General features: G+C 33.0%; 1 protein-coding gene across 1 annotated transcript in view; it reads left to right on the plus strand.

The window, feature by feature from the left end:
• Cad96Ca (tyrosine kinase receptor Cad96Ca) overlaps positions 1-20,289 on the plus strand; it is a 49,510-nt gene extending 29,221 nt beyond the window's left edge. The window contains 7 exon segments of the mRNA XM_017903625.1: positions 7,932-8,182; positions 11,513-11,625; positions 16,328-16,733; positions 17,419-17,592; positions 17,924-18,274; positions 19,225-19,530; positions 20,019-20,289. Of these exon segments, the coding sequence (XP_017759114.1) occupies positions 7,932-8,182; positions 11,513-11,625; positions 16,328-16,733; positions 17,419-17,592; positions 17,924-18,274; positions 19,225-19,530; positions 20,019-20,255 (1,838 nt within the window). The 3' untranslated portion in view covers positions 20,256-20,289.
• Positions 20,290-20,749: the final 460 nt, after the last annotated feature.

Genomic DNA, 20,749 nt, shown 5'->3' on the forward strand with positions numbered 1-20,749 from the left:
TAATTTTCTTATAATTTTTCTAATGGTTAATCCCGTATAAATAAATAAATAAATAAACATTCTCAAAATCATGAATGTCGACATCGACGTTGACATCAACATCTACATCAACATCGACATCGACAATGATATCGATATCGATATCAATATAAATGTAAATATCAATATCAACATCCTCAACATCATCAATATCTACATAGATATCAACAGTAGCAGCAACAGCGACAACCTCAAATTTCTCGACAACCTCAACAACCACGACACCCTCGACATCTCCAACATCCCCGACATCCCGGCACCCTCAACATCCTCGACATCCTCGAGTTCCTCAAGATCCTTGACATCCTTGACACCCGAGTCAACACTATCAACACTATCAACATTATCAACACCATCGACATCATCAACGCCATCAACGTCGTCAACATTATCAACATCAACCATATCAACCACATCAATATCGACATAAACATTCCCAATAATATCAATACTAACATCGACATCGAGATCAATAACGACATTGACATCAACATCGACAGCAATAGCAACACCAACATCGACATCCATGTCAATATTAATATCAATATCAATGTGAATATAATTATCAATATCAACATTCTCAACATCATCAATATCAACGTCGACATTAACAGTAACAGCAACAACCCCATGAATTTTAACGAAGACTATCTTTCCCTTTAATCGTTTCGAAAACAATAATCTTTTGCGTTATCTTACCACTTGATCCGTTTAATATATATATATAAATACTGGGAATATTTACCAATAAGAATAAGCACAGTTTGTATTAAAATTCATAGAGATAAAGGAACGTGAATGTTCAACCTCCATTTTCTCAGAAACGAAAAACTTTGTTCTTCGTTTTCTACTTATTTTTGCACGTAGAATTACTTCCTGCCAATTGTGCTACTATCTTGCTGCACATTCTGTGTATCTCTTGCTACAGTAATTTTATCACGACAATCGAACATCGTATTGTTCTCAATCATATCTCAACTCGGACTGCTTCCTATTGTACAATGTCGAACACATGAATTACCTGATTTGTTACACCTTCCGTGCAAGAGATCGAGCGTTGTACGTGCGTTACCATGATATCGTGATGAAACGCATGACCATTCGTCGTGCTAGTTGAATTCTCGGTAGCATAAGATCCCGTTGCACTGTGTATCGGTATTACTACTCTTATCTGCGATTTCGAGATCTCAATCGACAGTTCTGAGCCAAGGATAGACTGTAGTCAGGGATAATAGGCCGCATGGCTTCCATCGAGTTAGGTGTCGCTTGAAATTTATTGTCCTCTTCGGTGAAACAACACCGAGTTGTATTTCGGAAAATAAATATTTCCTGCCTGGTCTTAAAGAAAAAAGAGTCATTTGAGTTTATTGTCGGTATTACACAGATGTGAGTCAAGGAAAGACCGAGTGCAGGAATAATAGATCGTTTGTCTTCTATCGAGTTATGTTAGGTATCATTGGACATTTATTTTCTGGTTCTGAAGAATTACAGAGGAATGAGTAGGTTAGTCTAGTGAACAATCTGATTGTAACATGGTATGTGTACCAAAGTTTTCCAGGGTATGACTGAGAAATTATGTCCATTTCTTAAACAAATTTTTTAATTCTTCAGTCAATTTAACGATTGGTTGTATTCAAATATTGGCAGCAAGAGTACACCAAGATTTGAAGCAGTGCTGTAGACGACAAATTGTAGCATCGAGGCTTAATTTGTTTTTGGTATAAATTTCATGGAAAAATATTGTTTTATAAAATTCGACACCTCGATCAATAGAAAATGGTAACCCAGATGGATTTTATAGATAGGGAAATCTATAGATACTCGATGCTGGATTGATGCTATGTTTTAATCAAGTTGTTGCTAAAAACATGCTTGGATAACAGGAATGCGAGTAATTTATGCCACGATAAAAGAAAATTGCACAAAACTTGTTTTATAAAAGAACAAACAAAAATGGGTAAAGCACATTTTTCTCGGTACTAAATGGAGCAATTCGATAAGAAAGAGTTGATTTACCTTGAATTAAATGCCACAACCAGATTACATCGTCTTAAATTGCTCTTTTTTAATCTCCATTATATCTTTATAAAATTTCTTATAATCTCTTCATAATCGTTATAATTTAAAACGCATTATGGACACCATAATCTTCTTATAATGATTGTTGTTGATGTTCATAATAGCTGCTGTATTTTTGTTAAGTGATTTCTTAATTGAAGCAGATGATCATTTCTCAGTTTCTGTATAAACTCGATGCTCGTTCTCGTATTTAAAATCCAACACGATTTTTAAATGATTTCCTATTACAAATTTTTCTGTTATCTATTTCTGATGTTATATTTAAAAAATTCGCCAAGAGATTAAAATGAAAAGATATGTTAAAAAATATATAATTATTAGGATGAAGAGCAGCAGAAAGTAGGTTCAAATTTAATTTTTAAATTTTCAGAACTTGAATTCGAAGGTTTGTAAGCTATCAAGATTTTAGAAACTCGCAATTCTGATTTTATTTATAATCAAATTGTGGAATATTTTACTTTGAAGGCTGAAATTACTTTATTGGTCATAGTTGAACAAAATCCAGGCAAGAAAATAACGATATAGAGAAATATTTAATTTAGACTCTTATTTAAGGTCGCTATCTTATTATCTTTTTCTATTTTTCTATTTTCTTATCAGCTGTAGTATCAAATATACCTACTGAGAACTTTCGGTTATGGCAGGAAGAGATATATTTTCTTTTATTTTATATTTCTCGTATCATTGTATATTTTTATAAATATTTATACAGTAATATTTAAAAATTGCATGATAAATATATTATATTCCCCTCTTACCCGAATTTCCAGAATTTCGAATCACAAAGGGAGAAAAAGGTTGCAAAGGTTGAATTTTCGAAACTCGAAATACTTTATAATTTCGAGAAATGTCAAGGTTTCACCGTTTCAAAAAATCCATCCCCGCTGGTTAATAATTTTTGCTACGAAAAGTCTGCAACAAATTTCTGTGAAGCATTCCATGCAAGTGGATTAACATAGCTTGCATTCTTCTCGATTTACACTATTAAACATTTCACTGAATCATGCTGACTCAAATATGTCTAACAAACAAGCATGACGAATAATTTTCCGCATTTTCAGTAACACGAAAGATAGCAATGAAATGAATACTTACGGTTACACTTCGCATACCATAGACGCGTAAAACAAAGTGAAGGGGCCGATCAGAGAAAAAAGAAGGAAGAGAGACGAAAAAAAGAACGATGGCAAAACGTGAACTGCTTCTGAAGTAAAGAACAGAGAAGACTTCGTGAACGGTACATTCGTTACCTTACGGAAAAATGTTCGTAAACCAATTTTTGCTAACAACGTATAAATCTTATAAAACGATGCTTCTGTAACGTGGTATTGCCCCAACACGATTCAAAAATTAAAGAAATTCTTGTATAAAACAACTCATAGCAGTATCATTCGATACTTCTTGTTTGCTCCAAAATGTATGTCCCTTTAATACGCAAAATTGAACGAAGGACGAATTTCATTTCTCTACGCTATTCCATTTGGAATTTCTCTTAATAATATTGCATATGTTTTCCTCTTAGCTATTCTAAAATAATATGAAGAAAAAATATATATAGCTTTGTTAACTTTTTGAAGTTAATACAGTCCTGTCTTTTGTACCAAGTCGTCACTTTATGGAACGAGAATTCACGTAAGGCACCGATACTGGCTATTCTAAGTTCCGATATGCAACCACATCCACACAGACACAGTATTTACCGTGCAGAACTCAGGAGTTGCACTGTAGACAGTAGAAATGCAGGCCCGACTGGCCATAGTATAATAGGTCCACTTTCTCCAACACAATCGTCAGGATAGGTCACATACCACTTTTTCCGGACTCGGCTACTCTATTATATGAGAAATACAACTACTGTGCATACCACGGAAACTTGCACATGAAAGAAACGAAGGTCCGATGGGTCACAGCAAAATAAACTTACCTTCTCGAACAGAATCATAAGGATAGGTCACGAGCCACTTTTTCAGAACCTAACTACTCTATTATACCAGAAATACAACTTATCGTGCATACTTCAGGAACTTGCACATGGAAGAAGCAAAGATTTAATTGCTCGCAACGAAATAAATCCACTTTTCCGAATAGAATCATAAAGATAGGTCACAACTGTTGCAGAATCTAGCTGCTTTATTATACGAGAGTTACAATTACCGTGCATAATTCAGAAAATATATGGAAGAATATAAGATTGAATCATAACGTAATAGGTTATTTTTTCAGGACTAGTCTATAATATTATGCGGAAGATACATTACTATGCATAAGTTAGAAATTTGCATATAGAAAGAAAGCAAGTTTCAATAGATTCATCTTTTCTGTCATAGTTATCGTGATAGATCACGCGTCAGTAGTTATAAATTTTTCAAAATCTAACTACTGTCTTACATAAGGACACAGTATGTACTGTGCACAGTTAAAAAATTTCCAAATGAGAGGAATGCAGAGTTAATTGGTTCAGTAGTATCAGACCTACTTTCCTTAACATAATCGTAAAGATAGGTCACACCACATCTTTTCAAAATTTAAATACCCTTCTACACCATGAAATACGTGTACTGTGCAAAGCTCATGTGTTTGCACATGTAAGGAATGCAGATCTGATTGGCCACAGTGTAATAGGTCCACCTTCTCAAACACAATGGTAAAGGTAGGTCACGTGTCATTTTTTCAGCAGATACTTGTAATTTATTACGCCATTTTTGTGAAACTCGACTACTGCATGATGCAAAGGAAACAGATACTGTGCATAGCTGAAGAATTTGCACGCAGAAGAAATGCAAGTCTGATTAGTCATAGTATAATAGGTTCACCGGTCTAACATAATCATAGAGACAGGTCTCACGCCATTTTTTCGAGACTTAATTATCGTGCTATACGAGACCTACGTATGAATCCATCATTTGCCAAATCGATCCATTGCAAACACGAAGAATAGACATTTATTTTAGACCTAGAACGTGAATCATCGATCAAATGCTTTGGTACTGAAATTTTAAAAAATCCAGAAAGTAGAATTAATCACTTCACTGGACTGTGAATGGACCGTATGCCATGTATAATTTAGAATTTTGCACATGGAAGAACTGCAAGTCTGATTGGTCACGTTGTAATAAATAGGTTCAACCCTAACTCGACCATAGAGATAGGTCTCGCGCCATTTTTCCGGGAAATACCTGCAGTTTATTTAAATTACCCAACGTTGGGAGGAATCGTTGCCGCGGTACAATGTATAATTCGGGGAAAAATGGAAAAATAGAAAGGGAGGAAAAAGCTTGGCATGGAACACGAATATGATAGCTGACGAAACGAGAGAACATTTCAGAGTTTTGCATCGTTATATCGTTGAAAAAGGAACGAAAATCTCGAGGCTGCTGGCTCTGGCAACAGTATGAAAGGTTACACTCTACTTGACGATATGAACTGGAAATCCAGGAAGGAATGCATATCAAGGCCGATCTCTCAAGCCACCCGCGGCTCTCTCTCATTACCGTTCAGTAAATCCGAAGTTAATTAGAGCTCAAGCGGAAAGCCGTTTCGTTCTGTACGAACTAATCGGGTTCGAAGGAAAAACGAATACACAAAGTTTTACCACGATTCCTTGAATCGTGGGTCGAAGACGAGAGCGGGTTCCTCCGGAACGAAATTTACGATACACGTGAATTTATGTTTGTCAGAGGGAAGCAGATGGACGTACAAAATGCTACATACCTATAACGCTAAGGTAACAGTTTCTTCTCTCCGTGGGAAGAAGATGATATATTACTTTTCACATTTTTGGTACTTTCGCATTTCTGTTCCTTGTCTGCTGAGGAATTTCACGTAGGATTGAATTGAAAGAAGAGCTGCAAATTTGTTACAGTCAGACTGTGTTATCGTGATTGAACGATGGTAATTGCGGGTAGTGATTGCAATAAGAGCACACTGAAACGTATAATTAAGAATCTACGGGAAAAAAATTAATATAGGAATGGATAGTTATGCAGACATGAAATAATAATAAAATGTATAGCAGCAGTAAGGAATAATAATGGCAATAATTAAATACACAGTTAATTTAGTTGAAATAGAAATAATAAGGTACAAAATGTGTAACAAAAAGTATTAAGGTAGAAGCATGTTGAAATGTACAATAATATACATATGTAACAATGAGGTATATTGTAATAACAGAGAATAATAGTTACACAGTAAAACAGGATGAAATAAAAATATATAATAATGTAGAATACGTATAATAAAAAATATTTAGTTAAAAAAATGTAATAAAGATTTATAATGATATACATATGAAATAGTAGCAAGGTAGACAGTAATGAAAATAAACATAAAATATACAAATAAGTAGGTTAAAATAGAAATGTATAATGAGATATGAAACGTATAATGAAACAAAAAATATGTAGACATAAAGAAATGAAAAGTTTTTTAATCTATAGGCTGAAAAAAATATATGACATTATCGAACTGAGATAATTATTAACTTTTTATGTACGAAAAATATGGAGATGGAGATGGAATTAATTGGTTCCATGTCTGGGTGATTCGACTGTTTGGGTCTTTTTATGGATGTAAATCGAGAAAAGGGAAAATCAGAAGAGAAAGAAGCAGCGTGAAAGCGGTGTTATTTATGCAAAGATATGATGCTCGCCATTCGACGAAAATTTCACGTATTGATTTACGTCAGACAGCTGAATTTTTATATATCAGTATTTTTTCCGCAAATATTTCTTCCTTAATTTTTATTAATTTCTTTTTTCACGTATCCTTCACTGTATAAGATCTTCATAAAGAATCGTATAATTTTATAAAAATTAAAAAATATTGTAATTTTGTGTACTAGTCACATTTCGTATTAATTTAGTTGATCAATTTTCTAAATTATCTGTGAATAAACTATTAAAAAATATTTGTTAATGATCGTTTGTTGGAACGAAATATTTGTTTCTCTCGTTGAAGTATGTTTACGCGTAGGATTGCGAAAGAAAATAGCGAAGAAAAAACAAAAAGGCTATATATTTTTATATAACTAGGTGAAAACCATATAAGATTTTATTTAGAACAAAAATGCAATGCATACTCCAGCTGGATATTATGAAACGAGAAGGCTTCAAGGACAGAAAGCTTACTGTACCATTTACCTTTCTTCTTTGCCATATTTTTCCAGTTGCGATAGAATAAGGATTACTGTCCATTCTAAATATGCCATATACTTTCTGTAACATTTTTATTTTCATTACCATAGCCCATCATTAATCTTAAAATGAATAATAATATTTAATCTTGAACATTTAAAATAAATAATAACACTTAATCTGAAATATTTTATATTTAACCTATCTTTAACGATAATTTAAAAATAGTTAACAATACCCAATCTAAACTATTGGTAACAATTTATAATACAATTTTCAAGCCATTGTTGATAATAATACTTAATCTAAAATATTTGTAACATAATCTATAATATTAATTTTCATTAATAATCTATAATCTATAATATTATATACTATAATATTATATTTCGTATTAATTCATATAAATAATTAATAAATAATTTTTATATATTTCTAAAATACAATACCTAACTCGACTCACCTCCTTCTTCAATTGGAACGTTATTTATTCGAACAATACTCGGCGCATTAAATATAAATATTTGACACCGACGAAGCACCTGCACCCTTCATCAATGCTCCCCCATGTAATCGATACTTTCACTTGATGAATTTCACATTAACGGAATTCTACTCTAATATTGATCGACAGCTACAAACGAACGTCACTCACCTTGCAATTAATTTGCATTGTAGGAAGTCAGTTCAGCGACAACACACCTCCCGTGATGTGGATAGATCGAAATTTGGTGCTTCTGGATTCAGAGCCCGTAGGAAGCGTGGTGACTAGGGCCCGTGCCGAGGACAATGAACAGGATCAGCTAACCTATGGCCTGGAACCTCTTGGGCACAACTACAACGGAAACGACAGTCCGCAGCCCTCGCTCCCTTTCTTCATCAACAATAGCACTGGCATTATCTACGTTAATGAAACGCTCAAAGGCAAAGTGAGTGTCGCTTTTAATCCACCTTAATTATTTTCCCCTTCAAACGACCGTTGTTCTATATCTTCTGCCTTTTTATATCCGAATGCTCTTTTCTTCTCTCAAGTAAATCTTACTTAATTCTTGGATAACCCTCACCACGGCTGGTTCCTTGTGTCTTACTGTCCCGGATGAGAATTTGCTGATTTTAATTAGAGCCGAGGACTATAATGAGAAATTATGAGATAAAGAATATCAAATTGGAGAAAATTTGAATTTTGAACAATTTTTCTTCTATTCGTTTTTTTTTTAATACCGTGAGTACTGCTTTTATCAAATACCTCTATAAAAGTTTTATTGAATTAGCAAATTAACTATTTAGGAAGTTGAATTTTGATTCTAATATATTACTTTGTATAATGAATGTGGATAATGCAGTAGAGAGTACTGTAATAGAAATTATAAAATAAGTATGAAATTTTAAGGAATTTTAATTTTGAATATTGAACGTGGACAAATTTTTTTCATACTATGAGTAGTGTTTTCCCCAATTACTGTATTACAAATTCTGTTACTATAATAAATTAGGAAATTATCCATTTGGAAGTCTAAGTTTTGATTTTGAATATTGTGATTTTTGATTGTTTTAGATTTTGTTATGTCTAAATAAATTATTTCCTATTATTTTGAAATTTGTAATAAAAAAAAGAAAGAATTAAAGCACGTACGGGAATTACAAATAAATATTTGACAAATTTGAGAATATATTCCTTTTCAAGTACTATATTTTCAATTTTCGTCCCCTTTCTTAATAATATAATGGTCTCTGACTCATTTAATGACATATTCTTGCATCCACTGCATAAATATCATTCTCATTCGAATACTTTTTCTAAAGATGAAGGATAAGAAACTTCCTACAGTATACGTATTTATCAGAAGACATTAAAGTCTTGAAAAGCTATGATTAACCGTCAGTGTTCTATTACCAGATTACAGTATTGTGAAGAAATTTTCAAACATTCTATATAATTTATTTCTGATAAAGTTTTATGATTTCCAATAACTTATATAAATTATTTCCAATATCTCCAAACTATATTAATAATAGTAATTACAATCAAATACTAATCAAAATAATCATATTATCCAGAAATGCAAAACGACATGAAACTTACATAAGAGAGGAAAGGCTACATTTTTTGGCGGAAACTTTAATTTTTGAATCTCACTAGAATAATACATATTATAATATTTTAATATTTTTGTAAAAATATCTAATTAACGATATCATATTACCTACCATCAAATTTACTATTATGTTCCATTTTATTCGAATTTATTTATATTCTACATTCAATTATCATAAAATGTTATTACACATATTTTTCTTCATTTTACTAGCCCAAAGGAGCTCTGTTATTTATATAGAAGATTATATGTCTTTTGCAATGGTTAATATCAGATAATTTCTTTTTGGAATTATTATACATTATTTGTTACAAAGTATATAATTGATGATCCACTTAATACTGACATAAAAACTGTTGAAACGTGCATTTTTTCTACTAAATATTGCATTCCATTCTTATGATACTAATTTCTCGGAATCGGATGAAAGTACCTTTAGCCGATAGAAGATTAACGTATCCCGTGTTTCGCTCGTATAGTTACGAGAGACGAAATTTCTTGGAATTAGGTGAAAGTAGTTCCAGACGATACAAAATTTATTTTAGCTCAGTCAGAATATTCTAACGATATAAATCTAAGAAAAATACTGAAAATTCTCGAAAAATAATTATTAATTCTATATAATTAAATATCTTCGAATAATACAATTTTTCGACCCCATTACAACGTTTTATCAAGATCCTTAATTCTTTTTGTTGCAAAGTAGAACATATTGTAGCAATAATAATATTTTCACCTACCTAGTCGGTATACGTATATCTATCCGTTCCAAAAGAGACGAGATAGCTCGTTTAATTGGTAGCTCAGACGAAATGCAAGTAAACTACCGCTCGTGCAAGGTTGTATGAACCTTATTAAAGTATTCAGGTTATACACATTTTAATAATCAAATAAATAACAGTATCTTGGCTGAACGGTTGCGTCAGGTGTTGCTCCATCACGAGAACGCATTTTCTCCAACTACATTTACGTTAACGAATTTTTAGCTGTAAAGAAAATTGTTCTGGTGCTCTACTTTGTCCTTAAAATCTCAGTTTTCGTGATCTTTTCCTTGGATAAATTTTTCTAAATTATCGATTCAGAAAAATTAATTAATTATTGAAATTATTGTATTTTCTAAATTATTTTGGATACATTTTCTTTTTAAATAAAAATTTTTAAATATTAATATCGAGAAATTTTTTAGTAAAAACTTAAATAAAAAATTTAGAAATGACTATGGTGAGTTTAGTACTAATTTTAATCTATGTTTCTTAGAAGCTAATAAAATAATCGTTACTTCGTTTCTTTACTTTTACCAGTAAGCGTATAATATATACATACTTATTTAGAATTTCTTGTAAATCTAGAAATGTTCTTTTATTGTACAAATATTTTTTTTCTCCATTATGCTGTTCAATTTAGGCTATTAATATTCTATGAATAAAGATGACGATTTTCAGCTACATCTACTTTCATAAATCTATTAATAATAATACTCGATAATTTCATCTAGGAACCACATTACCTCAACAGCATATCATGTAAAGGAAATTATAGATTGCTATTTATAAATATTTAATTTATTTATAGAATATACATTACCATTTATTAATATTTAAATTATTTATGAATTATAGATATTTAATTTATAAATATTTGGTTCGCTCTTTCCATGTGGCCTATACTTTAATTCTAGAACTACTACACCGATCATTGTCATAGAATTAACATCACAAAAGTATCGAGTACCTACAAATTGTCCACATAATATAAAAATATATATAAAGTACTAGCCTTCTACTATGCAATGCTCAAAATCATATAAATACAAACTTCCTTACAAAATAAAACTTCATCGCATCAAATAAATCTTCCACATACGAAACCCGAAACATCCACGAATCCCTATATTCGTACCTACGAACATAATCATTTCAAACTTACCAACATCAGTCCCCTGACCTCTCCACGGATTACGAATATTTCAGTATCTCGCTATGCACGCAACGTAACACCATGGTGCATCTAAGTGAACGACATCTAGTCGTTAGACGAGGCTAAAGCACGCGGGTATATATACGGTCATCTTTTTTCCCCTGTTCACGAAGATGAGAACGTAACACGAGCTGCATATGGTCGACGTTCAGGGATTGAACGACGTTTCTTGCTTCTTCTTTCCAGGGAGGGCAGAACCTGTTCCTTTACGTGACCGTCTCCGATGGTCAGCTCACGACAAAGACCGAGGTCTACGTCACCATCAAGAACACCTCGGCTCCCAATGGAGGACACACCAGGTAGGTTGAGGACAAAATTGGCTGATCGGTGAACCGATGACCATGCCGATCTCTCGTTTCCTCTGTCCGCAGAGGTGACGTAACAGAGTCTTTTCGCCCTGTTACCGGGTATTGTTACCTTATTTTTTCATTGCCAGATGAGTTTCGTGTCGTCGATTGCGCGAGGTTGTTCTATGGTTCCTCAAAGGGTTTCAGAGGGACGTTTGCGTTGGCGGTGAGACGTTCGCGAGCCGTTTCCTCGTAGTCGATGTTCGCCGTTTCCTTTTTACAACACTGCTCGATACCGTGAATTACGCACTTGCCTTTTTACGACCGGTTCTGTAAAGTATCGGACGTTTCGATTCAAGAGCTCGGATTATTTTATTTGCTTGGTTGCACGGCTGTTCGGGGAACTCGAGAATGGCCGGATGGATCGTTTTGATGGATTAGTGAAGGATTTGTATAGATTATGGAGGAATATCGTTTTCTACAGGCGTGAAATTGGTGTTGTTTGTTTTGAGTGGGTAACTTTGGTGAAGGTGGGAGTAGAGTGGAATGGAATTTTGTGGGAAGCGGCTCTGTAGTCGTGTAATGTGTTATGAAGATGTTGGCAGAGATTTTTAATTGTTTCTCCTGTTTTCTTTCTTTCTTTCTCTTTTTTTTTTTAAGGAAGAAACGTGGTGAAGAATTTGATGATTTGTTTCAATGAAATTCATTAAAATTTGATTTTATTGATAACAAATGAAAAAGATGAATAAAAATGTAATGATTTCAGAATTGGAATAGTTGTTACAAAAGATTTTAATTGCTTATTTTAGCGAGAAATATACTGGAGAATTTAATGGTTATTTTCAGTAAAATTTATTAAAATTTATTTCTATAATAAGGTAAAGAATAAAGGGGATGAATAAAAATTTCGTGGTTTTAAAATTAAAGCGAGATGAATATTTGAAATTTAATTACAACGGATAAATGAATTCAAGATTTATTCCAGTATTTGGTTGGTTAATTAATTAAAATTCACATTTAATGAAAATATTTTGATATAATAAATAATATGTTATAAATATAGGTATAAGTAAACATAAATATAAATATCGAGAAAGATGCAAATATAAGTAAATCAAATAGTGTTTACAAGGTAATATTAAGCCCGAAATTAACAACTCCATTCTTCCAGCCAATGGTCGTTTATAATGGCATCGTATAAATTACCGACGATTACTATTATAGCCAGTAAACTAATATCGATGATCGACAAATTGGAATAGCGATTAAAATTAGAGTGTAAATTCGACGTTGAGATTTGAATTGTTAATGTCTATTGATAGTCTATCTATATAGTCGATAAAATGAAAATTATATAAGGTATAAGTAAAGATTAGAAATTATGTAACAATTTTAATAAAATAAAATAGAATGGAATAAGTTCGTTAATATTATTAACCATTTTAATAGTCTTTTTCAAAATACTTTTCTTTTTTAATATATTTTTTTATATTTATAAACTTAGATCGCTATTACTATATTAGAGGTACGTGTCAAAGGTTACAATGTTCAGTACGAATTTTAATCTATAATATCCATTAGGTAATTTCTATAGATTTTACTTACCTGAAAACGAATCCTTATTCGAAATTAATCTATCACCCCCAGTTTCATCTATTCTTTGAAAAATGATATCAATTACCAGGTCTCACCACTTCCAATGAACGTCTTAGTGGTACCCTTTTATTCCAAAGATACTCCGGTCCAGCACGGAACAAATGCTATTTACACTATATCAGTTGTCTTATAAAAGGGAATTCGGATCGGTATACTAAATTTTAATACTCTACTTCTGCAACACTAACATTTTTCATTTAAAAAGACTCTAATGACACTAAGTTCCCATATAAATTGGGATTGACGAAAAATATGGAAAACACGAACAAGTTGAGTCACTGGGAACCTGGATACTCTCCAGGACAATTCGAGGGTCCAGCGAGGCCTAGTAGCCGGACGAACGCTTCGTGCCCATCACATGAGGGAGAAACCAATGAAGGAATTATCCCACGAGGACTGACTGTAGACACGTCATGAGTATTAGAGTACAGGACTCATACCATGGTCGTGTATGCGAACAGACACACAGGATGACCAAGGCCAACAAACCCTCGCATTCACACCGATAACATCAGCATCCCGACGACGTCACAACGAACTGATGCGTGATCCAAATAGGCAGTGATTTGTCTTGTGTTTTAGACCCGAGTCCAGAGAATGATCTACGATTCTTTAGACCGATCGCGAAAACAATTACGTTTCCTTTAATAAGTGGAGGGATACGAAATTTAAATAAGTTAAAATTAAGATGAATGCATTCCACGATGTCCATCAATGTCCAACGATGAAGTATCTAATTATAAACTAAAATGAAATATAAGAGAAAAGAAACAAATTAGAAATCAGTACGAAATAAATAAGAAAAAGAATATGAAATTAATGGGAAAAACAAGAAAAATGGTAATAGAGACATTAGGGACTACGAAACCAAAGATCAGTCCAACGATCGTTCAAAAATCGATCAATACTTAGAAAAAGAAAGAAAAATATATACATACACATAGATTATATATAAGAAAAATATATATACATAAATACATAATATATAGTACTGGCCACTGACCCTTGACCGTTGGTCATCCTCTTGGCACCAGTAACCATGTCTAGAGAGGAACATCCGTCCAGCCCTAAGAGAAACCTGCAAAAGAGCTCTTGAATAATCGCTCGATCTATATATTATCTACGATCGACCAAAGATCGACGGAAAGTCACAGTTGTTGCCGATTCATCAATGATTACGTGTCTCCTATAATAATAAAGAATTTATTGATTTTTTTTTGTTTAAATTATAAATTCATGCTCCGAGTAATTTGTTATTCACAATTTTAATTTGTTACCAGTAATAAATTTTATAATTTATACATTTTTTATAAACTATAACTGCATTAGCACTTTCATAGGATAAATTTCCAAGATACGTATATATATGTCAAAGTATTCTTATTTCCTCTGTATTTTTGACTGAAATGAAGTGACAGAGCAGTTTACATATTCGTGTTCAAGAAAGTAAACCGTACAAGAACCTAATGTATATTATAGATTAGAGAAAAAGTTGAAATTTGTTAAATAATGTTAGTAAAGTGAAAGAGTCGATGTTAAAAATGAAAAGATTACCTCCTCAAACGTAACTGCTGTCGAGCGACATCAGATAGTACAAGTTGATATCGAAGAACTATCGAAAGCTATTATAGTTTACGTGTCGAGAACTGTATAGTAGCAGGAATTGATGTCGAAATTCGCTAAATTACAGTAATATCTGCCTGGTACTGTTTCTCCTCCTAAAGATCCCAATTTTTTAATGAAATAAATATCGAATTAAATAGTATCGTCTATTTATTCAATTTACAATTCTGTTTTGTAAGATACAATTATTTATCTAAGCAATTTTAATTTTATGTAAGGAAATACGTACGGAAGATAGTTCAAGTTATGAAATAATACAAGAGATTTTGTTTTGAAGATTAAGATTTTTAAAGAATAAATGAAATTTATGCAGATTGTTATTTGCAATTCTTCCAATTACTGGCTGGAAATTTTCCAATTATCTTTACAGTTATATTTGATATTGTCTTAGATATTCAGTATGTAATAGTATCTAATCATTTTACCTAATCATAGTATCTAATCAGTATAAAATAAAAAAGGATATAAATTATAAAATAACTTAATATAATATACAATAATACTCCATGAAATACGTTTAACTAGTTCTATTTTCGCTCTACAAACATTGGCATAATCTGCCTGGAATTAACCAGAGCAATTATAAAATAAGAGGTGATGATATGTCACGTAGAACAATTCTTTTTCGAAATTCCTCGCGTTTCCATGTTGCTAATAAATTGACCCTCTGTCTCAATTGGCAGTTTTTATTTTTATTCCAAAAACAACAGCATAAGCTTCAAATTGATGACTACAATTATAAAAGAGGAGACAATATTAATTATGTAAATGTCTAGTATAATATTCAATAATCCTCCACGAAAGACTCCATATTATTAACAAACTCTGCAATAGATAGGTCGAATTTTTCTTCTGAAAGTCATAGCACAAAATCAACTCATAATTCAAGAAAATATCCACTTTCTTACTTTGCTGATTGATATCTTCAGAAGAGCTTTCCAATCTCCCACGTTTGCTCTAGAACTAATCAAACCAGTTATCAAATAAAACACAATATTAATTAAGAAATATCTTGATAAAATATGTAATCCTTCACCCACGATTAAAAAGCTAAAATTACTTCCAAGCCAATCTGATAGGTTGTATACCCATACAACGATCTCCCAAAATCCTCAGCATTTACACCTTACCAACAAATTCCAGGATCCTTAATCTCCATCCTCCCTCTGAGACCACCGCCACAATCCTCCTGAAATCGGCCCCGCGTTCGGCGAAGCAGAGAATTCATCGGATCCGACGAATCAGCGGGACCTAGCCAACCTGCTAGAAAGTTTCGTCGATAAATCACGAGGAACGGTGCGTGACCTTTCCGGGGGGACTCTTGTTGGCCCGTTCCATTATTCATGCTCCAGTTCGTTGACGATACCCCCGAATCGGCTCGGAACGTTTCGATGACCGAACGTAGCTCAACTCTGGCCCGATTTTTCCTCGACAGGAGCCCGTTTCCGGGTCAGCACGGCTCTGCTGGCAGAATACGGCCGCCACTGTTGGGCCTGTCCAGCCTGCCCAGCTACCCCAGGCCCGCGCTGCCTCACAAACCGGTGGCTGTGCTGCCCAGCATGCCGAAAACGACCAAGCTGCAGCCCGAGGACGCGAAACAGGCCGAGGGTGATCCTGGTCCAGGCACCACCGGTGTCCCACAACAGCCCACGGAGGAGAACGAGGTCGAGGGGCCGCCACTCAGCTCGAAAATTGCACCTGCCGAGGCACCGCCTTCCCAAGATATAGCAATCACCTTGGTACCTGTCACGGCGGTCTGTGTGCTAGTCGTGGGCCTCGGCATGGGCGCCTGGTCACTGAGAAATAAATTCTGCGGCAACCGGAAGTCGAAGGAAGACACGGTATGAAGACACTGATTAGATTGGATAGATGGGGTTCTTTGGGAGCGGTACAAGTTCGGGGTGAGGCTGGTTATTTCGTATATGTCGTTTTCGCGTGGGATATCTTTGTGTACAGGTGTCCGATTTTAATTTATATGTGAAAATTACTCGGTAAGTGTGTAGGCTGCAGGTAAAATAAGAATTGAACGGTTATGAGAGGATTTGACTTAAATCAAATTTTTGTCCTGGGTTTATCGGGATAGTTCTAGGGTAATCTTCTTTCTTAAGTTTACGTAAGATATATATGGAGAGAAATGGATGTTGGAAATGGATTAGGGGTTTGTATTGCTCATTGTTTGTCTGTGAGAGAGTGGGAGGAGTAATAGATGATTGTTTCATGTGAGATCTGAACTTGATTTTCTTAGAATGAAATTGAATTGTAAGTTTATGTATATACAGGGTATTAAAAATGAAGGTTTGGAGATTTTTGAATTTACAGTAATTATTATCAATTTATAATACCGAAGAAGCTAATTGATGTTCGTTTAACATGATAAATATTAATAAGAAAGATTATCGTTAATTTCTTTCTAATTTCATTATTAACATTTAATCAGCGTTCAAATAAAATCATCGTCAAAAAAGAAATCAAAATAATTTAGAAATTTTTGAAGTAGTCGTTATCCTTTTTTCTTGTTTTATACAGAAAGAACAAGCTTCAGTTAGCGTCTCGAACATATCAGACGATCCATCGCTTGTTTTGAAAAGATGGCGAGGTCCAAAAGCGCATAACAATCGATACGAACCCTGGGAAAAAGAGAACCAAGGTGGACAGAATAAGCAAGAAGATAAATGGGAATTTCCGAGACATCGATTAAAGGTTGGTAATCACGTTAATTCAAAAACAATTTCATTCTAAATGGATCCGGAAATTATTCCATCGTAACATTATCACGAATTTCGTTTTAAGATTCACGATATCATTATTCAAATTTAATCTGTTCGTAAAACCACCCAAACTTCGCTATTTGGATTTGTATTTCCTATTTTTCTCACGCGTAAAATTGTCTTCATTTCAGCCCGATACTGTAAGTAAAACACTACAAAAGTCGAAAATATTTATAGAATAATAACAATTATTGTGCTAGTCTTTGATTAATATTTCTAAAAAATTTAGCTAAATAATTAATTTCTTTAATTTTATTTTGTAGGTCTTCAACATTCTTGGCGAGGGTTGCTTTGGTCAAGTCTGGAAATGCGAGGCCTTAGATATCGATGGGAAATCGGGAGCAACTATCGTCGCCGTGAAGACATTAAAGGAAAATGCGACAGAAAGGGAACGACTAGATCTTGCACAAGAGTTACGAGTCATGAAAAATTTGGATCCCCATCCTAACGTAGTCAGACTGTTAGGTTGCTGTACAGAACGCGAACCTATGTTCGTAATTTTAGAGTATGTAAGCGGTGGTAAGCTGCAGAGCTTTTTGAGAGCATCTAGGGAGGAAAGGAATCACGGTGGACCAGGTTTGACGTCCAGGGATTTAACTGGATTTGTTTACCAAGTACGACATTTTATTAAACATAAAATCTTCCAAAACTTAAGGATAATTTATACGTTACTTTTAATGATTGATTCAGTCTATTAATTTGGTAAGTGTTACTATTTTAAGTAACAATTTAAATAATTAGTTTTTATCATGCACTTGTTTTGTAACCTTTATTTAAAAATAATTATTATGTTGTATATTATTTTTAATATCATATATTTTATGTTTTGTATGTTTTATCCAAATATTTTGTAGGAAGTCAAAAATTGTATACACTTTTATAGAAATAATAGATACGATTTTTGTGACACCTTATATAAAAAATCTGGACATTTTCAACCCTTTCTGATCCGAATTATATTAAATGTTCTGTATTATTTTTTTTTCTTTCACTTTTAGTATAGTAGTAATATGTATTATAATATGAAATATACTGTGTACTAATGATTAGTTTATTAAAAATATACTAATATAAGAGTAACTTCGTCATTCTTGAATCTCATTAAATAATTTACAATTTAAGAAAGACCAAAAACATTTGCTGTTATATTAATTCATTTTTTTAAAATTAAATTAATCATTATTATTGTTGAATTTATATATATTTCAAAATAATGAATATTATATTCTACTGTATAGTATATAATGTGGTAGTTCATTATATTCGTCTTAAACAGTATACTATTATATTATAAAGAAAAAGAATACAGGATTTCATCTAAAAAAATTAACTTAATTTTGATATCTTTTCTACCACTATATACAGAAAAAATTATGTGTGCCACTTAACGTTCCTTTTTATAGCAAATAACTTTCGTGAGATCACTTTATCATAAAAGTGATATAAAAATATATTGACTATACGTCAAAGATATTTTATATATCGTGTATATCTCTAAAATATCTCTAAAATAAAGTGTAAATATTAATGAACATCATACTCAAGTACCATTTGAATATTACAGATTGCCAAAGGTATGGAGTATTTGGCCTCCAAAGGAATTATACATAGAGATCTAGCTGCGAGGAACATATTGATCGACGAGAATCGCGCGTGTAAAGTCGCGGATTTTGGATTCGCCCGAGACGTGGCTGCTAATCAAATATATGAGAGAAAATCCGAGGGACGGTTACCCATCAGATGGATGGCCCCAGAGAGCTTGTACGACAACATCTTTTCCGTGAAATCGGATATATGGAGTTTCGGTGTATTAATATGGGAAATCGTGACGCTAGGATCCACGCCTTATCCTGGCTTAGCTGCCGCTGAGGTACGGCCTTTCAGGAGCTTATTAATTTCAGAGTTCCTCCTCTCTAAGAACCGGGTGCAATATTTTTAATTCAAGAGAAAAGACAGATTTTCCTTTGACAAAGATTGCTTGAAGTTTCTCCTCAATCAGGATTAGGGAGAAATGTGTCGATGCACGCACGTGTAAATTGTTAAAAGAAAATGTACTAAATCGAATTAGAGTGAAGTAGTAGAGTATACTAATTTGACAACTTGTCAATGTTACGAGAAAAAAAGGAAAAAATATAGCAAATTACATAAAATTTTCAATTTAATGGATTTGTGTTTTCATAATGGAAATAAATTTATAAAGAAAGATTCCATATCCAAAAATTTGTCACGAAATTGACTTTAAAAATCCTATTGTAATTAATCAATTTCATATTAATTAATAAATATATTTAAAAATATGCAATACTTATATATTATAATATTTAATTAAATATTTATTACACGATATTGTTTTTGCAGGTAATGAGGAGAATCAAAGAGGGCTACAGACTAGACAGGCCAGAGCACTGCAAAAGAGAGCTTTATAACATTATGTATTACTGCTGGGACAAAGATCCGGCATGTAGGCCATCCTTTGGGGAACTCGTCAGTCTGACAGAGGGCCTTTTACTCGACGAAACCGATTACATCGAATTAGATAGGTTCCCGGACCACTCGTATTACAATGTACTCAATCTCAGTGGAGAAAAATTGTAAATGATGTACTTAAAATACAAGTACCATTGATCTTTGTTAATGGCTCTCAAGTAATGTAAAACATGCACAGCTTTAAAGTATACTTAATACAGAAACTTGAATTCGAATGGTTTGATCGTATCAAATGTCGATCAATGAAATTCGATCATTGAAAAATTTATTCCCGTATTTGTTTTTTCTTTTTCATCAGACACGACTGATTTGTACGAATTTGTAATAATTATAATTAAGTTTGTACTGATGAATGATGAATGTACTTAATGAACACGTATGTTTTTTTACCTGACTACATAATTCTCTGTATTCTGTATTCAGTCTGTAAATAAGCAGAATAATTTATAACTATATTTTGCTAATTGTTGACTGATTATCAGCTCATTGAGGATTTACCTGATTTGTGACAAGTTGTACATATTAATTAATGAATGAGACTTCTGAACACGTTTCACACGTCGAACAAGTTTACAAGTATTCTGAAGAGAAACGAGCGTCGT

The sequence above is a fragment of the Eufriesea mexicana genome, unplaced genomic scaffold, assembly GCF_001483705.2.
Source record: "Eufriesea mexicana isolate 0111107269 unplaced genomic scaffold, ASM148370v2 scaffold2481, whole genome shotgun sequence".
NCBI classification, from domain to species: domain Eukaryota; kingdom Metazoa; phylum Arthropoda; class Insecta; order Hymenoptera; family Apidae; genus Eufriesea; species Eufriesea mexicana.